The following is a 25,258-nucleotide window of genomic DNA, read 5'->3' on the forward strand; positions in this document are numbered from 1 at the left end:
CAGAAATGACACCCATGTACAAGTCATACACATTTTCATAAGACCATAGTATTTTGTTATCCCCAGTGACACAGATGTAGCAGAGGTAGTCGTTCCCTGTAAGTATTTCACACTACATATTTCCATATCTCTGGAAAAGCAATTATATCATGTTGGTGACACTTGGTATTATGTTTGTTACATGGGGTATTGTGACAGAAATATGAGTTCTGGTGATAAATCTTCCTCCCGACCTGTGAGGACGCTAAAGAAGGAGAGAAGTATTTGGAAGGGCTGGCCTGACAGTTAGTTTCTGGGACCTGGAAGTGGGTCAGCCTGGAAAGAAGTGAGACTCTGTTGTAAGACCGTATTGACTTGAAAGGTAAACGAGGGGCAGCTGCAAGTAATAAGGCAGCTGCAACCGTTTACCTAGATATCATGCGGGATTACATATAGGGGTCAGGGTAACGCTGATCTTTTCCTTCATTTGGGTAAAACGCTTGGAGAAAGAAGGAGTGAGAGAGGAACTCGCAGTGTTTTGTGATATATGTGTTGTGTTTGTTTATTAACTGTCTGTGTTTGTTTCACTGTAGACAGCACTACTCCAGAGCTGTCGCAAAGGGTCAGCACTGTCCGGAGCACCCCTGCACACCACCCACCCTCATGACTGCACTCACCCAGGACTGGTGACAGTCTGTTTATCTTTGTTCGGGATTGTGCCCTGTTTCTGTTATCCCAGAGCTTTACACATCGTTGTGTATTGCCGGGGATTGTTTTCTTTTTCGGTCACCAGACGTGGAAAAGCAATAAAGCACTTTTCACTGGATTATCGTTGTCTGCCCGTCACTCCTGCACCGCATCACCGCTACACCCGTTCCTCCTACCAACCACTTTGCCACAGGTATATATGGGGGTGTCTGTCTGAATGTCTAACTTACATTTTTACATGCATCTTGAGAACACAGGAAGTCATTCCGCATACTACAAGTCATGATACCAACACCTTGTCTGCTTTTCATGAATCTATTCCTTGCCATTCTGCATTCTAGATTATTCTGTACTGTTGACATACATCATGGTCATTACCTGCAACTGTAGTTCTGTATTTACAGCTGTAGCAGGTGATGCTGTTACTGGCATGCTTGCAGCTCTAGTTCTGTATTTACAGCTGTGGCAGGGGATGCTGTTACTGGCATACCTGCAGCTCTAGTTCTGTATTTACAGCTGTAGCAGGGGATGTTGTTACTGGCATACTTGTACTATACTATTCTGTTCATACTGTTACATGTCCTAATACTGACTTTGAATGTATAGTCGTGTTAATTTAACATTGAAATATAATTTACCAGGTCTAATTTTAAGAAGCAACATTTCATTCAGCATTACAACTAAAACCAAACAAAAAACCCAATTCCAAGTCAGATAAGCACCAATGTTCCTGTTCACATTAGCACTCATTCTCACACCCAACCTGGTCATTTTGATGATGCAACTTGCAGCAAGACACATCAATCATCTTGTTTGCATATCTCAAGATTATACATAGCACTGCCGTACCAAGACTAATCGGTATGGCAGCGCCACCATTTTTATTTTATTCAGCATCTAGGAAAGTGATGTAACAGAAGCTGAAACTCACGATCATATAAAATAAATTAATTGGATACTGCACGCTGTTCTGCAAAGTGCTTCCAATACTGCCTCGACGAAACAGTAACCCTCCCTTGCCTTTAATTCCAGAGCATTGTTTGAACAAAGAATGTAAATTACAGCAATCAATCCTTTAGTCTGCAGCTGGTTTTCACTGTCAACCCCCAATCAGAAGTGAAGAGGGCTCACTTCTTACTCAAGTCTTAACAGGTCCAAGTACAGGGTTTAGATCATGCCGCCCATTACTCATGCATCCTTCAGCATATTAAGAAGCCCATGAAAGAAACTATTTAAAAGCGTTTTACAGGCTCTTTGACTTGATTGAACTTGCACTGCTAAGCAACAGTCTGACACTAAACATTGTAGCATCAGGTGCCCCTGTGTATTTACCATACCCCACAGTCTCTGATGGGAATCGCAGAGTGATTAAGCGTTCTCTGCTGACACTCTCTATTCACCCTTGAGACCATGGCTGGATCTCTTGGCTGGATCTCCTTCCCACAAAGAGCACATTTCTTTCAGCACTTTTCCTCTGGGAGAGGCAGTGTTCCAACAGAAAGGATTTGACTCTTTTATTTATTTTTTTAGTGGACATGCCTACTAATACTAGTTAAATTGTTTGCTATGTCTTACATGGTATGAAGTTATACAGCACTAGTGCTCGGAGAAACTTGGGATTTTTATGTTTGACTCTTTTTTATTTAAACAAATATTTAATATTTGATCTCAGAATTAGGTGGACAACAGACAACCCCTGTTAAGCACACTTTCTGTGCAGTGGATTGTGTGTTATTTACTCCAGGTGGCATTTAAGCAATGGTTTCCTTTGCATGATATATTTTTGAAATGACAAATCAGATGATGTGCGGAGACTGTGTTTATTCAAGCTTTACACACCCATTAGCCTGGGTCCTATGTAACACAGGAGATGAAAGCATGGTATAGCATAGGTAAGAATTGTGAAGCCCAGAGTGGTATGGTAACATTAATTAAAACATATGCTAAATAATAGTGGTAAATAACTATGGTAAATGCACAGTATAACCATGGGGTAAGCAGGGGTGGACTGCAACCTCACTGTGGTAAACCTCTAAAGGGTCGTGCAACTTCAGGCCCCTGTATGACCACTCACTGCCATTTAGCCATGCCGTGTGCAGCACAATACTCAAAATAACAGAGGCAACTGACCCCACATGAAACATGGGTGGATCTCACAGGTTTAAGGCTTAGTATTTCTCTGGTATACAAACGTGAATTATGTTCCATACTTCTGGTAAACATGAACATGGTAACTTTTAAATACGTTTCCGTAATGCAAATATCTGTCCCAGCACTGTGTCTAAAAGCGGGAGGAAGAATAATCAAGTCTGATAAAGCGTGTTCCCCTACAGGGTTTAAATGTCTTCTTTTAAGAAACAAAATAACTCACTCACTTCACCTCACATTTTGTATCAACCGTCTCTTAACACTTATGAGCACAGCTTCATTGAAAAAATGAATCATCCCCTTCATCCACAGTTCCACAAGCATGTTCAATTCCCCCTTTTTTTTCTCTTTTTTGTTTGTGGAGAAATTATTTAAACTAAACTGCAGTACTCAGAACCTAACCTCCAGTTTTATAACCACGATATACTGTAGTGGAGGCAGTCGCATGTATAGTATGCAACACTTATTTCTCCATATATGTGGAAAAACTGCATCTGCAATTATGATGAAACTTGGCATTAAAATGATTTAATATACTGTAGGGTATTGAGACCATTTGATTATGTGGATATACTGTCTTTCTGTACCTGTGATTCTGTACATATACTGTCTTTCTCTACATGTGATTCTGTGTATATACTGCATGGGGGAGTCTGTCTTTCTGTACATGTGATTCTGCGAATATACTATAATTAAAATAAAAAGTATATTGTTATAACCTATACTGGAAACAACCAACATGTTTATATATGCGATTAATTCATATTTTCATGTTTTATAATACATACCATTCATGCAGAAGTCCACGGCAGTGTCTTTCCCTATGTTTTTGTAATCTTTGTTGTTTATCATACAGTCATTTTTGTTTGGCGGCACATACAATTAGGTTTTCCATTTTGGAAAACACAAAAACCATGTGTCTTCCCAACTGATTATCATTGGTCAATGCCATTTTTAACGCACGTCAAAAAAGATAAAATCCAAAATGTATACATTCCAAAATTCCAAAATTGACACATCGCCACCGTGCGTACAATTACAGACTCAGTCTGTAAGGTGCAATAGGGAATGTACATGCTTGTTTAATTAATTGACATCATAATTATGCACGTTAAAAACGCATGATGGAACAGATCCAGTGGGGAAAAGCCCTTTAAGGCCATTGTACACTGGATCCGATACGTCACTTATCATCCCTCATCCGAAAACTCATCAGTCAAGATGATTTGTACATTGGATGCATTAAAACCACACCAGAAAAAAAAGGCAGAGGTATCTTCAACCAGCTCCAGCAGCGATGATGAAGATGCAAAAACGGCAATATTGGATGCACCCAATATTAAAGAAGTGTAAAGCCATGGGGAGAATCACAGGCTGATACAGGAGCTCAAATTGGACAACAAACGGTTCACAGTTTATTTCAGAATGTCAGTAATTCAGGTTTGAGGAGCTACTAATAATAATGGTTATAGTATACAGTTCCTCATGGTTAGCTACACAGAGAATAAGCTTCTCCAGTAGGGTTGGTCATGCTCCAGCTTGCTAGCTCCAGCTCAGACCCCCTGCTCCAGCTCTAGGCTAGCTCCAGAGCTGATGGTGACCCCCTGCTCCAGCTCCAGACTGGCTCCAGAGCTGATGCAGACCCCCTGCACCAGCTCCAGGCTGGCTCCAGAGCTGAAAGAGACTCCCTGCTCCAGCTCCTGTCTGGCCCCAGATCTGACGGAGACCTCCTACTCCAGCTCCACTCTGGCTCCAGAGCTGACGGAGACCTCCTACTCCAGCTCCTGCCTGGCTTTAGAGCTGATGGAGACCCCCTGCTCCAGCTCCAGGCTGGCTCCAGAGCTGATGGAGACCCCTTGCTCCTGTCTGGCTCCAAAGCTGATGGAGACCCCCTGCTCCAGCTCAAGGCTGGATCCAGAGCTGATGGAGACCCCCTGCTCCAGCTCAAGGCTGGATCCAGAGCTGATGGAGCTCAAGGCTGGCTCCAGAGCTGATGGAGACCCTCTGCTCCAGCTCGCTTTGTCTCGTGTACTAGTCATAGTATTATGCGTTACTCTATGTTGCTCCGTGTTAACTTAGCACAATTGTCACCAGTCAACAACACCCTGGCCTTCAACTCTAAGGATTCAAGGTAAATAAAACATTACTTTTTATTATGTTATAATTTTATTACTTTATACATGTCACATTACCCAGTGTGTTATAGTATTTGCATTGTTTTTATGTTGCTGTGTTTTTCATTTGTGTTTAGTGAAGGAAAATGCAACTTAGATAGGCTTTGATAAGTGTAACTGCGGCCGTGGAGAACCTAACCCTCTATTTCCCATAAGATCTAGTATTTACCAACTGCGGGGGTTTTCAAGAATGTAACCTCCGTGGTTGGTGAGGGATTACTGTATATAAATAAAACAGAAGATCAACACAGCCACTCTTGGTCCTCTATTTACTTCTGGCTATCAATAAAACAAGTCCAAATTAGGCTGTGCAAGTAGCAATGGCAGGGATTATTAAAAAAAATATGCATTGTCTACTTTGTTTTCATGATTCTAGTTCCATATTCAACAGAAATATTATGTACATTAAAGTACTTCTGAATTTACATTTTGGTATTTTATATACTCATTTATTTTGTTAATTTAAATGTTTGAACTGAATAATTCAAGAAGGATTTGTTAATGTGAAAGGCAGGTGACCCAGCTCCAGCATCCCCAGCTCCAGCATACCCAGCTCCATGCTCTGGAGCGCTCCAGTGACCCAGCTCCAGCACCCCCAGCTCCAGCATCCCCAGCTCCATGCTCTGGAGCGCTCCAGTGACCCAGCTCCAGCACCCCCAGCTCCGGCATCCCCAGCTCCATGCTCCGGAGTGCTCCAGTGACCCAGCTCTGCCATCCCCAGCTCCATGCTCCAGAGCGCTCCAGTGACCCAGCTCCAGCATCCCCAGCTCTAGCATCCCCAGCTCCATGCTCTGGAGCAATCCAGTGACCCAGCTCCAGCATCCCCAGCTCTAGCATCCCCAGCTCCATGCTCTGGAGCGCTCCAGTGACCCAGCTCCAGCATCCCCAGCTCCATGCTCTGGAGCGCTCCAGTGACCCAGCTCCAGCATCCTCAGCGCCATGCTCTGGAGCGCTCCAGTCACCCAGCTCCAGCATCCCCAGCTCCAGCTCTGCTCCAGCTCTAGCATCCCCAGCTCCAGCTCGGCTCTGGATCCGGAGCTCAGCTCAGAAAGCTGGCAACCTCTGCTCCGCTCCAGGCCTCAGAGAAGGCCCCAGGGCTCCAGCGCCACGGCCAACTCTATTCTCCAGCCATGCTGAACTCAAAAACAGGAAATGCAAGAATCCATGTGTCTTCCCAATAATTTTTCATTGGTCAATGTAATTTTGAAACGCACGTCAAATCGAATCAAATCACACTTGTTTCGATTCCAAAATTGATGCTTCAGTGTTGTACAACAATTACGGACTCAGTGTGCAAGGAGCAATAGGGAATGCACATGATCGTTTTTTTCTTCTTAGACACATGTTAAAATCGGATGCATGATCGGCTCCAGTGTGCAATGGCTTTTACTCTTTAACAAGCACCCACAAATATACAATACTGTCCACAGATAAAGCAATGGAAGTGTATCCCTTATTTTCCTACATCCACGTATTATGTTGGCTGAATATTGTATACTTAATATTCAGTATAATAACTGAGATGGCAATTGCAACTGAATATTATAAATCAAGCAATACTTTGCGTTGTGTTGGTGGTAAATAAAATGAAAGCACTCAGTTAGTCAGCTGAAGGCCATTTATTCTTCAGAAGCTGAAGAAACAACAGTTTGGGGAGAATCAGTAACTTTCCCAGTAACATACATGGAGCTGTGTGTTGCTGCTGTCACTCATTCACTCTAGCTGGTCACAAAGACGGCCGGAGTGGGTGACGTCAGACCAGAGCCAGGAAATAAGCAACAGAGAGGTGGAGTTTGGTGGAGCTGAGCAAATGTTTTCGGTCAGCCTTTAATAAATAAATAGAACAGAAAATAAAATGGTTGTAACAAACAAAAATACAGGACACGGCACATTCGCCCAAACAAAAGAGACAAACAAAACAGACTAACACTAAACAAAACACGGTGAGCAGATATTTTACTTCTATTATTTATGATCACAATTATTACCTCCGTCTCCTATCCCATTCTCCACTCACCGAACACACAACCCCGAGTGAGTGAAAACATGCTGCTTTTATGCAGCTGTACCGAGACTCGACCTCTAATCAATCATTCAGTTGGAGTCTCGGTACAACTGCACGTGAATTAATAAAGTGCAATTCCCCATGGTCACATATTATTACATTTTACTTGCACGTGAAGTGCTGTGCAATCCTTGTGCCTGTGTATATTATCTGTTATATGTTGCATGTGGTGTGTTAAATGTTGGTGTATAGTCATTGGTTCACGGGATATAAACGGGTTTGTGTAACACAAGTGTTTAAAATGTATATTTGTATTTAGGCACGAGGATTGCACAACACTTCACGTGCAAGTAAAATGTAATAATATGTGACCATGGGGAATTGCACTTTATTAATTCACGTGCAGTTGTACCGAGACTCCAATTGAATGATTGATTAGCAATTGAGTCTCGGTACAGCTGCATAAAAGCAGCATGTTTTCACTCACTCTGGGTTGGGTGTTCGGTGAGTGGAGAACAGGAGAGAGAGTAGGAGCGTTATAATTTCAATTGCTATTGCGTGCTGGTGGGACCAGCACGATACTTGTATTTATCTGCTCACTGTGTTTGTTAGTGTGTCTGTCCGTGCACCGTGTTTTGTTAAGTATAATCCGTTTTTGTTTGTCTAGTTATTTTGGCGTAAAGTGCAGTGTCCTGTTTCTGTTTGTTTGTTAAACCCTTTTATTTTGCAATAAACCGGCGGAAGCAAGCACCATCATCATTTCAATTCATCTGTCCTGTCTGTGTATTTCATTCCTTTTCCTGGTTCTGACGCCGTCCACTTCGGCCATCTCTGTGACATTCAGGAATACTGTATTAACAGTGCAGAGTGTGCAGGTATACTGTATTATCAGTGCAGAGTGCTCCAGGTATACTGTATTGTCAGTGCAGAGTGGCATCCTTCCTCTCCTCTTACGCCATTGTAAATTAAAAGAAAAGGCACACATGCCAGATGAATTGGGTCAGAAATCTGAGCACCTGATCCCCTATATGCTGTATTGCCAGAATGAAAGGGAAATTATATATATATCCCCACCGGTTTTCAGCCATGGTGATCTGTAATACCTGTTGGTCAGTTTAATTGTATACCTCCGAGTTTATTTTTAATTAACAAGTCATAAGTAGGGTTTCCAACTGTTTTGGACCGGACATCCGTTTTTTTTAACGGAATTTGTACCGTGTATGGTTAGAACCATTGATCGGACAGCAAAAGTCTTGTTCTTGCGAATCTTGCTTATTTACTGTTCCTTGCCATTTGGGTATTTCCTTTCTTGCTGAGCCAGTCCACTGTTAAGTTTGAGAACTACACTGAAATTTGTATTCTGTATTCTGCGTTATTTTGCCATTCACTCGTAACAGGATCCGATTACCGAGCATCTATTATTTAAAAAAAAAAAAAAAAAATCACAGACAGCCTCCCCCCGGATCGCTTAGCTTGTATTATCAGGTGTTGTGATCAGCATGAGCCAGACCACGAACCCTCTCACCATCATTTTGATCGTACTGCTGCTTTTGTTCGGTTTTGGAAAAATAGAAAGCTGGCAACCCTAGTCGTAAGATAAATTATTTGAAACCAGAGCTGCTGTCATGGATAAAAAAAGTGGGGTGTCCACTAGACTAATGTTGGACCAATAGACCTGTGCATAGAAACCCTTAATTGTGTATGTTGCAAACCACAAGGGCAGCTCTTACTGCTAGTAACATCCTATAAAGAGGTCAATGTAAAGCACCCGACTTTATCCTGAGCTTCTATTACTACAGCTGAGGTACGACTTACAGAACGGTAAATCACAAATCTGCACATCCTTCCACTGTAGTAACATGACCGTAAACATTAACCCTTAACTATCACTTATCATAACTTGCTGATAATTCACAGGACAAAACTTGGCAAGAAATATTTATTTACCAAATAAAACAATTAAACCCTGGTATGTTTTTCTCAAAGATCTGGCTGAACAAAGGTTTAAAAGCACTCAGCAATAACAGTGCATGTTTTTTATTGCTGTTCTGCTGCTGGTCAAGCATGACATGATCTGTAAAAAGTTGTATTCCATACTGGGAATGTTCTTAATTTAAACTGTAATAATATCTCCAGTAACATATGCACTGTCGTATATTCCTACCCAAACGACTTGCCTTAAAAATGGCATTTGTGCCGACTTAAAAAAATCGATTAAAAGACAGATTGACTAATAAACCTTTCTTTTTACTCCATCAAACGATGTGTTGCACACTTAAAACATTTGAAATCAAAGTTTATTTTGAACGAGTCATATTTCTAACACTAAAACAGTAAGGAGAAACACACACAAGTAAATACTGCACTCTTGTTCCTGCATCTTCCAATGAATGCTACAATGTGAGTGTGTATTTTCACTTTCACTTCCATATGTGATCGTGTTTTTCAAGTAATAAAAACAAACAAACAGGATTATTTTATATCTCTATCGATAAGCAATTTAATTTCCAATCAATACTCTGCAAACACAGCTAGAAAAAAATGTTTTATCTATATATATATATATATATATATATATATATATATATATATATATATATAAAGAAGCATACCTTTAGTTATAATCTGTACAGCGTTTACAGCAAACCAATATCCAAGGCATTTCTCAAACACCCACTTTGATACAGGGATTACTGTTTCAGACCAACAAGTCGGATTACTCAATCAAGATTCAGTCAGGTCTTAACAAAAAGTACTTTGATTGAAAGGCCTGTAGCTTCTTTTAAAAATGAAAAATGAGTCATAAATACAGAAACAAATCCCAACATCATATTGATCTATTCTGAGGCAATAAGCCTCAATGTGTATCTCCATGAGCAATGCTTTTTGGTACTACTATTTTGTGTTTTTTAAAAGAATATATATTTTTTTTGTTTTTTTGGAGTGGTAATTAATGTATATTGGTATTAGATTTGATGCTGTTTATTAGATGTCGTCAGGTACTATTGTTGAGATATGCATATTTCTTAAATGATGTACTGTAAATAAGTAGATGTTGATGAGGATTCAAACCTACATTTATGATTACATTTACATAATAACAATAATGTATTCTTGATCATTTCACAACGTTTCCTACTGTAATTGAAATGCATTCATGCGTCCCCGGACACAAATACATAAGAACGTAAGAAAGTTTAGAAACGAGAGGAGGCCATTCGGCCCATCTTGCTCGTTTGGTTGTTAGTAGCTTATTGATCCCAGAATCTGATCAAGCAGCTTCTTGAAGGATATCAGGGTGTCAGCTTCAACAACATTACTGGGGAGTTGATTCCAGACCCTCACGATTCTCTGTGTAAAAAAGTGCCTCCTATTTTCTGTTCTGAATGCCCCTTTGTCTAAACTCCATTTGTGACCCCTGGTCCTTGTTTCTTTTTTTAGGTCGAAAAAGTCCCTTGGGTCGACATTGTCAATACCTTTTAGAATTTTGAATGCTTGACTTAGGTCGAGCATAGTCTTCTTTGTTCAAGACTGAATACATTCAATTGTTTTAGCCTGTCTGCATATGACATGCCTTTTAAGCCTGGAATAATTCTGGTCTCCCTTCTTTGCACTCTTTCTAGAGCAGCAATATCTTTTTTATCGCAAGGTGACCAGAACTGAACACAATATTCAAGACAAGGTCTTACTAATGCATTGTACAGTTTTAAAATTACTTCCCTTGATTTAAATTCAACACTTTTCACAATGTATCCAAGCATCTTGTTGGCCTTTTTTATAGCTTCCCCACATTGTCTAGATGAAGACATTTTCTGAGTCAACAAAAACTCCTAGGTCTTTTTCATAGATTCCTTCTCCAATTTCAGTATCTCCCATATGATATTTATAATGCACATTTTTATTTTCTGCATGCAGTACCTTACACTTTTCTCTATTAAATGTCATTTGCCATGTGTCTGCCCAGTTCTTAATCTTGTCTAGATCATTTTGAATGACCTTTGCTGCTGCAACAGTGTTTGCCACTCCTCCTATTTTTGTGTCGTCTGTAAATTTAACAAGTTTGCTTACTATACCAGAATCTAAATACATTAATGTAGATTAGGAATAGCAGAAGGCCTAATACTGATCCCTGTGGTACTCCACTGGTTACCACACTCCATTCTGAGGTTTCTCCTTGTGGCAGGCTGGTGGGTGGACAGAGGACCAGAGACAGACTGCAGTTCAAAAAATACACATTTTATTATAAATAAACACAAAAATGAAAGTGCACAAGGGCAAAATAAAGAAACACCAACACCAACACCAACACCAACACCAACACCAACACCAACACCAACCCAACACCAACACCAACACCAACACCAACACCAACACCAACACCAACACCAACACCAACACAACACCAACACCAACACCAACACCAACACCAACCTGCTTCCTCAGCTCCCTCCTCCCAAATGAGGAAGCAGAGGCCTCCTTTTATGTCAGGTGGCTGGGCGCTGATTGATCGTTAATTAAGTTAATCATTTAATCAACTAATCAACCCCAGCCACCTGAACATAATAAACCCAGGCAGGTAGGGGAAATTAACCCCATCCCTGCCAATTTCTAAATGGCAGCGCTTTGCTCTGCCACACTCATCTAATCAGTACTTTCTGTTTTCTACAAGTTAACCACTCCCTAATCCATGTACATGTGTTTCCTTGAATCCCAACTGCGTTCAGTTTGAGAATTAATCTTTTGTGCGGGACTTTGTCAAAAGCTTTCTGGAAATCTAAATAAACCATGTCATATGCTTTGCAATTATCTATTATTGATGTTGCATCCTCAAAAAAATCAAGCAAGTTAGTTAGACACGATCTCTCTTTCCTAAAACCATGTTGACTGTCTCCCAGGACCCTGTTACCATATAGGTAATTTTCCATTTTGGATCTTATTATAGTTTCCATAAGTTTGCATATAATAGAAGTCAGGCTTACTGGTTTGTAGTTACCTGGTCCAGTTTTGTTTCCCTTTTTGTGGATCGGTATTACGTTTGCAATTTTCCAGTCTGTCGGTACCACTCCTGTGTCAAGAGACTGCTGCATGATCTTGGTTAGTGGTTTGTAAACAACTTCTTTCATTTCTTTGAGTACTATTGGGAGGATCTCATCTGGCCCAGGGGATTTGTTTATTTTAAGAGCTCCTAGTCCCTTTAACACTTCTGCCTCAGTTATGCTAAAGTTATTTAAAACTGGATAGGAACTGGATGACATGTGGGGCATGTTGTCCGTATCCTCCTTTGTAATAACTTGTGAAAAGTCATTTAATATATTTGCTATTCTTCATCTATGATTTTGCCATTTGTATCTCTTAGACATTTAACCTCCAGGTACATACAGATGAGGGCAATCTCTCTAGCTGCATAACTTATCTCAACACAGATCCTTTTATTAACAGTTGGCTTTGATAGTGCTTGTCCTTGTGCTGAAACAGTTTCTGTAAATGTACAAACTGTGCCTAAAGCCAGCCAGCCTGACTAGGCATGCAGCTGTCTTATTTATAGCTGCCAGCCTTTGCAGTCAGACCTCAATTAACTAAATGGATTCATTGATTGGCCAATTCACATTTCCCAGCATTCACTTCTAAATGAAAAGAGCCATATTGTGGCGCTCAATGATCCATATATGAATCCAATGGACAGTCGAGATTTACATTATAATGTAAGAGGGGACACCTCACCCTGTCACAGAGGGACAATCAATTTCCACGACGCAGTGTGCAAAACAGTTTATTTCTTGCTAGTGTTTCTATCCCTGTCATAGCCAGAGTAGGCACAGTGTCAAATTAACACCTAATTAGAAGTCAGTAAGGCCACTCGTTAGAACAATACAAAGGTCAATAGGCCCTTGGGAACTTCAAGTGTTTCAACACTAGAGGGAAATAACATTTGGAAATAGAAAATGAAAGACGCAGAAAAAATAGAAGGACAATTATTCACCCTGTTTGTTCTGGATAGCATCCTTTGAACACTTCACACAGTACATGTAGTTCCCCTTTACTCTCTGATGTGATCATATTGCATGTACCTTAGACTGCAAGTTCAAATTAAAAGGTAATTTCAAAACATCTGACCAAGGGATGTGAGAAATCAAGGCTAATGGAATATATAATGGAGCAGGTGAAATTTTCAGTCTGGAATAAATTACATTTAACGGAACAGAACTAGAAAAAAATTATTAAGCACAACAATTGCACTGCTTGATTTAAGTTGCAGTGTAACCAAGTTCGTTCTTGTTATTTTACACTGTTGTCATTTTCTTCTTCCTCTCAGAAAATGTTGCACTTGCTTCGAAATAGGGCTTAAGTTTGGTGTTCAAATGTTCCTCCTAGTGGCTGATTGAATATTCCACAGTCTACACAATATCCACTGTGCTGCTTCTCAGAGCTAAGCCTGCATTGCCAGCACTGAGCCTGGGATAACCACAGCAAGTCTGTTACTTAATGAAGGCTTCCTGTTTTACATGACATTATATGATCACATGGCTATTGTCCTGGATTTAGCCTGCTTTTCTTATTTAATGTAACTGTTTTCAGTTAACCTGAACTGCATGAAAAAGAAATGACAGCCACGTGCAGCTGTGGTGCTTTCTGTTTGTTATATTGCGTGGTATGGGAATAGTTGGACACATTTTGACATTCTGAGAGAATGGATGTAGTTGCTTTAAAATAAAATTGCTCCATATTCTGTTACTGTTGACATTTCTTGTTGTTTTCCAATCTCTTGTTTTAATGAGATACTGTCTAAGGACTCAAGTTGTGGTTGCAGTCCGAAGGCTTTCTGCTCGACTGACTCACACAGCACCCATGAAGAAAGCTCTTGTAAAAGGATGGTTTGAAGTAGACACACGATTGAAATGAATGTACAGCACCTGCAGCACAAGGGAGACATGTACACAACGCTCAAAGAGTTTAATTCTTTTTAATCTTCAATCTGCCAAATCATTCAGTTTTCAGTGAAAAGCACAAACCTTGGCTCTGATAAGCTGCCATATAAAACATACGCACAAATTGATACTGTACAGCTACTGACAAGAAATATGCTGTCTTTTACTGGCTTCTGAGACTGAATTTTGAAATCAATTTGAAAGTCAATTACAAAAACAGTGTATCCACAAGTAAGTTCTGTCACAGATAGATAATGAGATCAGACAACATACCAACAAAATCAGACGGCAGACAGAGACTGCAGTCCCAGACAATGTGTAAATTTGTAACCAAATGCTAGAGCCACACAATGAGGCATTAAGACTAAGTGTGCAAGACACATGTAATGGTCCAAATGGACTATTTTGTACAATGTGTGATACGACAATGTGATCATTAATCAATAGTTTATCTTAAGGCTGCACTTCAGTGTGAGGTGGCTGAATTTATATTCATAACAACAGTAAATTGTATTTATATGTGATTTAAAAACCATTTCGTGGAGTAGAACTACCGGTGATGACGTATCAAGATATATGACCTTTCTTTTCACGATTGTTGTATTCAGAAATGAAACGTGTTGCTTCTGTCAAATTATTTTCCAGGTTTTCACACCCTAACATTGTTTAAAGAATATGCAGCTTCATATTCATGAACCTGTTCTAGATTGGTGTTGGTTTCTTGTCACCATGTTACTTAATGAGAAACAAATAACAGCATGAGAGTGCTACAGTAATGAGACCCTGGATTGTACAATCACTGCTCAGTTCAATATGTGAGATGAAAAACCATATATAAATGTACAATTCTAGCAGAGATGGGATTAAGCCATGAATCTGGTTCTGAAAGAGTCTTTATGAACTACAGTAGATATTTGCTTATACCGCACCCACAGAAAGGTAAATATGCTTGACATACTCAAACATTGTTTCAAGCATTTAAAAATTGAAAATTAGGTACTATCTCTAAAATTCTTCGTCTGAATGACTCAGTTGTTTATACTTAGTGCTATGATGCTGAGATGTTACGATATATTTGGAATGTCACAGTTAAAAATAGATACCGATGAGAGACCTTGACATAAGTTTTCATTCGCTGCATACATCACCGATCAAATTTTGGGCCACACTTTGGACCCATACAGCAAAATATTACAGTTAAAAAATGCTGGCAAAACCAAACTCCGCACACAAGCGTGAGATTTTTAACACCTTCACATTAGAAAATATAAAACCAAACTCAGCACACAAGCGTGCGGTCTTTAACACCTTCACATTGGAACATATAAAACCAAACTCAGCACACATGTGCGGTCTTTAACACCCCCACATTGGAACATATAAAACCAAACTCAGCAAACAAGCATGAGATTTTTATCACCTTCACATTAGAACATATAAAACCAAACTCGGCACACAAGCGTGCGGTCTTTAACACCTTCACATTGGAACATATAAAACCAAACTCAGCACACAAGCGTGCGGTCTTTAACACCTTCACATTGGAACATATAAAACCAAACTCAGCACACATGTGCGGTCTTTAACACCCTCACATTGGAACATATAAAACCAAACTCCGCACACAAGCGTGAGATTTTTAACACCTTCACATTAGAACATATAAAACCAAACTCAGCACACAAGCGTGGGGTCTTTAACACCCTCACACTGGAACATATAAAATCAAACTGAGCACACAAGCGTGCGGTCTTTAACACCCTCACATTGGAACATATAAAACCAAACTCAGCACACAAGCGTGCTGTCTTTAACACCTTCACATTGGAACATATAAAACCAAACTCAGCACACAAGCGTGCGCTCTTTAACACCCTCACATTGGAACATATAAAACCAAACTCAGCACACAAGCGTGTGGTCTTTAACGCCCTGGCATTGGAACATGACAAACCAAACTCAGCACATACGTGTGAGGTCTTTAACACCCTCACATTGGAACATATAAAACAAAACTCAGCACACAAGCGTGTGGTCTTTAACACCCTCACATTGGAACATATAAAACCAAACTCAGCACACAAGTGTGTGGTCTTTAACGCCCTGGCACTGGAACATGACAAACCAAACTCAGCACACAAGTGTGCGGTCTTTAACACCCCCACACTGGAACATATAAAACCAAACTCAGCACACAAGCGTGAGATTTTTATCACCTTCACATTAGAACATATAAAACCAAACTCAGCACACAAGCGTGCAGTCTTTAACACCTTCACATTAGAATATATAAAACCAAACTCAGCACACAAGCGTGCGGTCTTTAACACCTTCACATTGGAACATATAGGACCAAACTCAGCACACAAGCGTGCGGTCTTTAACACCCTCACATTGGAACATATAAAATCAAACTGAGCACACAAGCGTGCAGTCTATAACACCTTCACATTGGAAGATATAATACCAAACTCAGCACACAAGCGTGCGGTCTTTAACACCTTCACATTGGAACATATAAAACCAAACTCAGCACACAAGCGTGTGGTCTTTAACGCCCTGGCATTGGAACATGACAAACCAAACTCAGCACACAAGCATGCGGTCTTTAACACCTTCACATTGGAACATATAAAACCAAACTTAGCACAAAAGCGTGGGGTCTTTAACACCCTCACACTGGAACATATAAAATCAAACTGAGCACACAAGCGTGCGGTCTTTAACACCCTCACATTGGAACATATAAAACCAAACTCAGCACACAAGCGTGCGGTCTTTAACACCCTCACACTGGAACATATAAAATCAAACTGAGCACACAAGCGTGCAGTCTTTAACACCTTCACATTGGAACATATAAAACCAAACTCAGCACACAAGCGTGCTGTCTTTAACACCTTCACATTGGAACATGACAAACCAAACTCAGCACATAAGCGTGAGGTCTTTAAAACCCTCACATTGGAACATATAAAACCAAACTCAGCAGACAAGCGTGTGGTCTTTACGGCCCTGGCATTGGAACATGACAAACCAAACTCAGCATACAAGCGTGCGGTCTTTAACACCTTCACAATGGAACATATAAAACCAAACTCCGCACACAAGCGTGAGATTTTTAAAACCTTCACATTAGAACATATAAAACCAAACTTAGCACACAAGCGTGCGGTCTTTAACACCTTCACATTGGAACATATAAAATCAAACTCCGCACACAAGCATGAGATTTTTAACACCTTCACATTGGAACATATAAAACCAAACTCAGCACATAAGCATGTGGTCTTTAACGCCCTGGCATTGGAACATGACAGACCAAACTCAGCACACAAGCGTGCAGTCTTTAACACCCTCACATTGGAACATATAAAACCAAACTCAGCACACAAGCGTGCAGTCTTTAACACCCTCACATTGGAACATATAAAACCAAACTCAGCACACAAGCGTGCGGTCTTTAACACCCTCACATTGGAACATATAAAACCAAACTCAGCACACAAGCGTGTGGTCTTTAACGCCCTGGCATTGGAACATATAAAACCAAACTCAGCACACAAGCGTGCAGTCTTTAACACCCTCACATTGGAACATATAAAACCAAACTCAAAACTTGGAACATATAAAACAAACTCAGCACACAAGCGTGTGGTCTTTAACACCCTCACATTGGAACATATAAAACCAAACTCAGCACACAAGCGTGCAGTCTTTAACACCCTCACATTGGAACATATAAAACCAAACTCAGCACACAAGCGTGCGGTCTTTAACACCCTCACATTGGAACATATAAAACCAAACTCAGCACACAAGCGTGCAGTCTTTAACACCTTCACATTGGAACATATAAAACCAAACTCAGCACACAAGCGTGCAGTCTTTAACACCCTCACATTGGAACATATAAAACCAAACTCAGCACACAAGCGTGCGGTCTTTAACGCCCTGGCATTGGAACATGGCAAACCAAACTCAGCACACAAGCGTGCAGTCTTTAACACCCTCACATTGGAACATATAAAACCAAACTCAGCACACAAGCGTGCGGTCTTTAACACCCTCACATTGGAACATATAAAACCAAACTCAGCACACAAGCGTGCGGTCTTTAACACCCTCACATTGGAACATATAAAACCAAACTTAGCACACAAGCGTGCAGTCTTTAACACCTTCACATTGGAACATATAAAACCAAACTCAGCACACAAGCGTGCGGTCTTTAACACCCCCACATTGGAACATATAAAACCAAACTCAGCACACAAGCGTGCGGCCTTTAACACCCTCACATTGGAACATATAAAACCAAACTCAGCACATATGTGTGGTCTTTAACACCCTCACAGATAATATATATATTTTTTTTTTTAAATCAATTTTATATGGCTTAAAGGAATGCTTCTGAAACCAGTAATTAAGTTCCTTCAATAGTTAAAAAAAATCCAGATGGCAGAATGCCAATGAACCATGCAAACATGTTTAGAATATACCTTGGGGCATTATTAACAGTTACACCTAAATATAAATTAAACTTTTATAAGCAGCCAATAATAATAAGCAGATAGAGCTAACAACATCAATTCAGGAGCCCACAAAAAAAAAAAAAAAAAAAAAAAAAACATTGGCTTGATTAATTGTGTCGTCTTGAACATCACATTTCTTTTTGTGTACAGAAAAACACAGCTTTTTGTAATAGACTTGATAGTCTCTTCTGTGTTTGAACAAAACAATATTGTTAAAGATCCACTGCCATATATCTTCAGCCCGTGTTTGCAGCTCGTCCTTATGAAAGCCAGCTGAGTACAAAAGGCGTTTAGCTGTCCAGCTATCAGACATCTGTAATGAAATAAAAGAATAGGCAAAAAATCACACATATTAAACTCGGCATTCAACCCCAGGTACCCACTATCAGTAAGTTTATGAATCCAAAGGCACCATTATATAAAAATAAGTCATACCAAAATGATATAGGGGCAATGGTTGGCTCTGCTGTGTTGAGTGGAGTGTTCAGTCCGTTGTTGTAAGTGATGTTATTTTTCCTAGACCTCTGTAAAGGTTTGCGTTGCTGAAAGAATTATATTACTGTATTAAAGCTGCAGATGAAAGCCAGTTTCAGTCAGTAATTCAAAAGTGCCGTTTATGATTTAAAATGTCCAGCCTAAGGACTTAGATAGATTCGAAGAATAGGTCACATATCACTCACACATATTAACTCGGCATCAGCCTAGCTGCCCATGGTGCCCTTAAACCCGCTTTGCAGGTTACCATCAGTAACCCTGGCATTAGCTGAATCCAACAGGCACCAAGACCCGGAAGCAGTATTCCCTGAACAAGTGTGTCACTCACTCCTCACACTATGAAACAAACAGCATGGGAAACAGCCCACCTGAAAGACCAGATACAAAGACACATACATGCTTAGAACTGCTCACAGATGGGTTCTCACCAGCCTGCATCCTCAGGCACGAATGGCATGTTCAGGACCTGTGCACAACTGTGTGAAACGCATCCTAGCAGCGGCATGCTTCAAACATGGTACAGATATGAATTCTGGTACTTCACCAGGTACCCTTCTATATGATTGATTGTGTATCTGTTATTCACACCACACATGCAATACCAACAGTTTCTATAAACAACTCCAATAATAAGATATATAAATAAATACAAGTACAACTTTGAAGAGACACAGGTAGACCACAAACAGACAACTTAAAAAATAAAGCTTTACACCATGTCAGCCAAATGCTGACTCTCTTTAAAGTCTCAATTGCACAGTACTAGAGAGAAAAGGCTGCACAGTCAGGAACAGTGGCTGAAATTGCTAGGGATTCAATTTGATTGTTACATCTCACTATTAATGAGGCTTGAAAAACAGCAGCAAACTTGGCCAGTAACAAAAAATAACAATTATTGATATTACAGCACTTCAGGGTTATTAATACAGAGAACACTTGAGTTTTAACAGATCTGGTCTAGGAATTCTAAGCAGACAATCTGTCCCAAGCATGAAGGGCTTGAAGAGCACAATCTATGCAGCCAAGGTTAGTGTTGAGCCATGAGACTTAGGATGAGTAAAAACGCCTGATCTTAATCCTGCCTGCACTGCCTCATCTTGATAAGACTGTGGATAAAACTCAGCTGTATTCCAGAGACCGTTTAAAAAAATACAATTCTACCAGTTATAAGCTCTCATGGACCAAACACAGAGACAACCAAGAACACCTAAGGAAGTACGTACAGTCACACCCAAGATGAAACATTGCCGTACTGTTAAACAAGATTGTCTTCCAGAACATCTGCTACTGACTGGTATACAACACAAGATTGGTGCTTCAAATGCAGAAGTGGGTTCTGCAAAGGTTATGTAGTACCAGCCGTTGCAGTCAATTTGATTTGGTAAATGGGAAATAGTAAGTGTATATGTTGTGGTAAAATCTCTGGCACTGATGTTTAGACAGGTCAATACTGAACTGTAAGCTTGGCTGGAATGTTTTATATTGTTTACATCTCAACCAGTAGTGTGGATTTACCCTGCTGTTACAGATGTGCATTGCAGGTGACAGGTCGATACCTGCTCTGATTGTAGTCTTCTATTACCCTGCGTTGTAAAACTTAATTGCTGCTTTTGTTGTTTAAAAGGTTTCACACGATTAAATAGAGACTAACCTGAGGTTACACTTCCAGGCAGACAGTGATCACTGAAGCATACAACAAGTCAGCAGATTTACTAATTTTTTTTTTTGTATTTTAGGATTTCCACAATGGATTTGAGCAAAACATTACAGAAGAACATTTTATGAGAATAACACAGACTTCACTCTTGCAAATATGCTATTCTATTTTTGAAAATCAAAAAGCAAAAGTAAGCATAAATTTAAGAATTAAATGCAATGCAGGTGTCCAGCTTGTTGAACATACTGTGCAATGCAATACAAATTACAATCCAAATGTATTATAAAGTTTTATATAGCACCCCTCACACCATGGCATCACAGAGCGATGTACAAAGTGAAAAAACAAAAGAAGAGTGTTCATTACTGCACCCCAGCTACAACCAGTTATATAAAAGCACATTCAAATTAGACTTAAAATCATCCAATGTTTCAACCTGCTTCATGTCAACCTCAACAGTTCCACAAACCCAGAGAACACAGCAGCAAAAAAGCTCTGGATCCAGCTGATTTAACCTGTCTTACATTTCTTGAACAGCTTTAATATTCTGACCCATTTTAAAAGCAGCCTACAGTCTGTTAGCTCACATGTATAACATCGTTTAGCGTCAGTGGCTGGCCTGCATAGGGTTACACTGAATTAACCTATTACTTTAAAATGCAAATTTACACACACTCACACACACACACACACACACACACACACACACACACACACACACACACACACACAATAAAAATAAATAAACAGATAAATAAACACATAATGACACCTGGTTTAAATAGGTATGTTTAAATGCTTTAGCTCTGTGTCTTTTGTGGGTGGCTCAGGTTAATTGTGAAAGTGCCACATGGAGATTATTTACAGCATAGGCGTCTATCAACTGTCGCTCAATTTAATGTGGATTTTCAATACAGTATAATCTACCCCAGTCAAGAAAACAGCCCGTTTAAAATAAAAAATGGACTATTTAAATTAGTATTTTAATAAATAAATAAATAAACAGGTTGTGACAGCTTACTTTGCAACAATCCGTTTAGTTTGGGGTCATTTAATGCCAAGACGCGACGCATTAAGACATGTTTTATATCTGGATTGTAGCATACACGTTGTTCTAAATATATATAGATTAATCTGGGATGAGATACACTATTAATTTATCTATGTGTAAAGACGACTATATACGGCGGTATATATATATATATATATATATATATATATATATATATATATATATATATATATATATATATATATATATATATATATATATACGAGTATGCTTTAAAAAAAAAAAAAAAAGAACAACCCCCCCGTATAGTGCTGGCTGTATGTGTGCAGCTCAGACGTGAACACTAAATCGAAACCAAGCAGCAGATTCTTCTAAAACTAGGTGAGTAACTTGCTCTACCTAGAATACATTTTCCATAGGGGTGCCAATAAAGACTAGAAGATACTATTAAAAAAATGTATAAATGCATTTACAACAACTACAGTATATGTATAATCAAATCAACTAAAGAAAATAATGTGAACAAACAATCAAGGTATATATATATATTATATATTATAATCTATATATATATATACTATATATATTATATATATATCTATATATATATATCATAGGCGTGTGTGTGTTTTCTGCAAATTCCCAATCATTTTTTTCTGACTGGTATAGGATTAGAAATTACCACTGTAAAGGCAGTTTAACTTGTAAATACTGTAGTACAGACAGTAACGTCATACATTTCCTATAATTACCCAGTGTGAAGTAAGGTAGAGCGGTGTTGTCCAGGTCATCCAATACCGAGATCCGCCCGGGAAGGTCGGTCCTGACGAAAAGCAGAAGCCGGGACTCCCCTCCTCCTCCAGCTAAGCTCCCTGCACCTCCCCCGGTAAAACTGAACTCATTCTCCCGAAGAACAGGCAGGGTGGACACCGTTACTGTCTTCACTTCGCACGGGCTATCCATGTCGTTCTCTCTGTAGCTCTCCTCCCCGAGCAGCCCTGGTCCCCCGCCTCCCCCTGCCGCACAGGTCCCAGTCAAAAGGACCCCGAGGAGGATTAAGGTGTTTGGGCTCAGAAGTACTCTCCCAGCCATGCCGCTTTCTCTGCGCTCCGGTCCTCTCCAGCTTTTAGTGAGAAGATGCACGAACAGACTGCGAGCTTCTATTGCAGTTTGCATTGGAGACATTTCTGTCCAGGAGGCGGCACTGCAGATGAATTCAGGGAAACGGAATAATGATTTGTTATACGGTACCCATATTCAGATGCAGTTCGTCAACAGCAGGTGCAGAAAATGAACATTGTGCGCGTGGTACAGCTGAATACTGCACGTCGACAAAAAACTACTACTGCACTGACAGACACATATGGTTTGTGCTCGAATAGGGAGTGCTTGTTTGCAATTGATAATACATACCCCTCTACAGATAAAAGCAGTTTATCTATACTACAGTACTGATAATGAACAAAACAAACAAAAAAAATGCTATCATTGGCTTTATCTTACAATTGACTTGCCTATTCACATTTATAAATTAGACTACCCGTGGTCTTTACTGTGTAAACAATCAGGTTTTGGGAGAGGATCATTTCTATGCAACATTATAGGATAATCTGGGAATGAGACGCTGGTCTACCCGTTAAAGAATTACATATTAACTTAACATCTTGTGATCAATTGCAGGAGGGGATAGTGTAAAGTCGTAAACCTTCGATATTACCGTGTATTGTATCCACAGTAAAGTTCTTTAGGAAAGGCTAAACATATCAAGTAAGTATCAACGGATATTAAGCCTCGTACTGTCCGCTGGCTAAAAGCAGAGAGTTGTTGTGTGCAGCTGCACTTGAAAAGGCGTGAGCTAACAGTGGGATGAATAACTCCCTTATGCAAGGTGCTAAAGTAACACAGCTTGACAGAGCAATAGGGGAGGGTCTAGATACTCTAGAACATTTTGGAATAAATAGATCGCTGTAATTGTATAGCACCCTGAAACACCACTTAATGGAAATGCGCAAACGTCTACTGCAGGCTAATTGTGGAATAACGGTTTGTGGAGGATGTCAATATAAAATAGAATTGTATGCCAATATGGCAATATAAAAACATATTAGTGTTCAGTTAAAATGAATGGATTTGTTTTTATTTAGAATTGCCACGTTATGTGCTCTTTATACGCATTTAAAATAGGAGAGATGTATTTGTCCTATAAAATATTTTATATATTAATATGCAGTTCCTAAACTCATACAATCTTTCTGCTCCTATGAATGCACTGTATCTGTACAATTATAGTACATTTATTATTTTCCACGTATAAAATGTATTACACGAGTTGACGTGCTTTCATTTGAAAAAATAATAATTTAGATTAAAACACGTGCAAAACACAGACTTCTTTTCACTTTGTCAGTACCGTTTGTTTTTCAGTGCAACTGCAAGCCTGTTTTATTTCTTCTGCACTGTAAAACTAATTATATTAAAATAATACATGTTGGAGTGTACATTTAATTGTTTATACTCACAAAACACTTTTCTCCACTCTCCACGAGAGCTCTGAGCGATATTTAAAAATGGAGAATAATAATCCTTTGCTTGAGTGTGTTTCTGAGGTGATGGTAGATGAAATGGCCCTGTGTGAAGTTATTGTTCCCGGCTGTACCTCACTGAGTTCGGCGCTCTGTTTGGACCGAACCTCATATCTAGTTGTGTTTAATACCGACAATACCGACATTAATAATGAAAAATATTAATAATATTAATACTACAAGCCTAATAATAATACATTAATAACAGTAAAACAGCTCCACATTTTTTAAAAATTAAATTAAATTATTCAAATTCCAAAACAACAATTTTTACCATCTCATTTAGTCAATTAACCCATGTTTTTCCACTATTACAGCAGCAAGAGAACATTCACAGAGCAGGCTAAATGTCTAAGAGATACAAATGGCAAAATCATACATGAAGAAAAAAAAATGTTTTACAAAGGAGGATACGGACAACATGCCCCACATGTCATCCCGTTCCTATCCAGTTTTAAATAACTTTAGCATAACCGCGGCAGAAGTGTTAAAGGGACTAGGAGCTCTTAAAATAAACAAATCCCCTGGGCGAGATGAGTACTCAAAGAAATGAAATAAGTTATTTACAAACCGCTAACCAAGATCATGCAACAGTCTCTTGACACAGGAGTTGTACCGACAGACTGGAAAATTGTAAACGTAATACCGATCCACAAAAAGGGAAACAAAACTGAACCAGGTAACTACAGACCAGTAAGCCTGACTTCTATTTTATGCAAACTTATGGAAACTATAATAAGATCCAAAATGGAAAATTACCTATATGGTAACAGTATCCTGGGAGACAGTCAACATGGTTTGAAGAAAGGGAGATCATGTCTAACTAACCTGTTTGATTTTTTTGAGGATGCAACATCAATAATGAATAATTGCAAAGCATATGATATGGTTTATTTAGATTTCCAGAAAGCTTTTGACAAAGTCCTGCATAAAAGATTAATTCTCAAACTGAACGCAGTAGGGATTCAAGGAAACACATGTACATGGATTAGGGAGTGGTTAACTTGTAGAAAACAGAAAGTACTGATTAGAGGAGA

The 25,258-nt window shown here is 39.4% G+C and overlaps 1 protein-coding gene across 2 annotated transcripts in view; it reads right to left on the reverse strand.

The window, feature by feature from the left end:
* The window catches only part of LOC121303624 (astrotactin-2-like), a 728,767-nt gene extending 705,878 nt beyond the window's left edge, over positions 1 to 22,889 (reverse strand). Inside the window, exon 1 of one of the 2 annotated variants that reach the window (XM_041234419.1) lies at positions 22,392 to 22,889. In XM_041234419.1, coding sequence (XP_041090353.1) covers positions 22,392 to 22,824 — 433 coding nt within the window. In that variant the 5' untranslated portion in view covers positions 22,825 to 22,889. The remainder of the gene's footprint in view (positions 1 to 22,391) is intronic. The other variant, XM_041234420.1, reaches the window with a different exon arrangement.
* Positions 22,890 to 25,258: the final 2,369 nt, after the last annotated feature.

This window comes from Polyodon spathula, chromosome 34, assembly GCF_017654505.1.
Source record: "Polyodon spathula isolate WHYD16114869_AA chromosome 34, ASM1765450v1, whole genome shotgun sequence".
Taxonomy (NCBI): Eukaryota; Metazoa; Chordata; class Actinopteri; order Acipenseriformes; family Polyodontidae; genus Polyodon; species Polyodon spathula.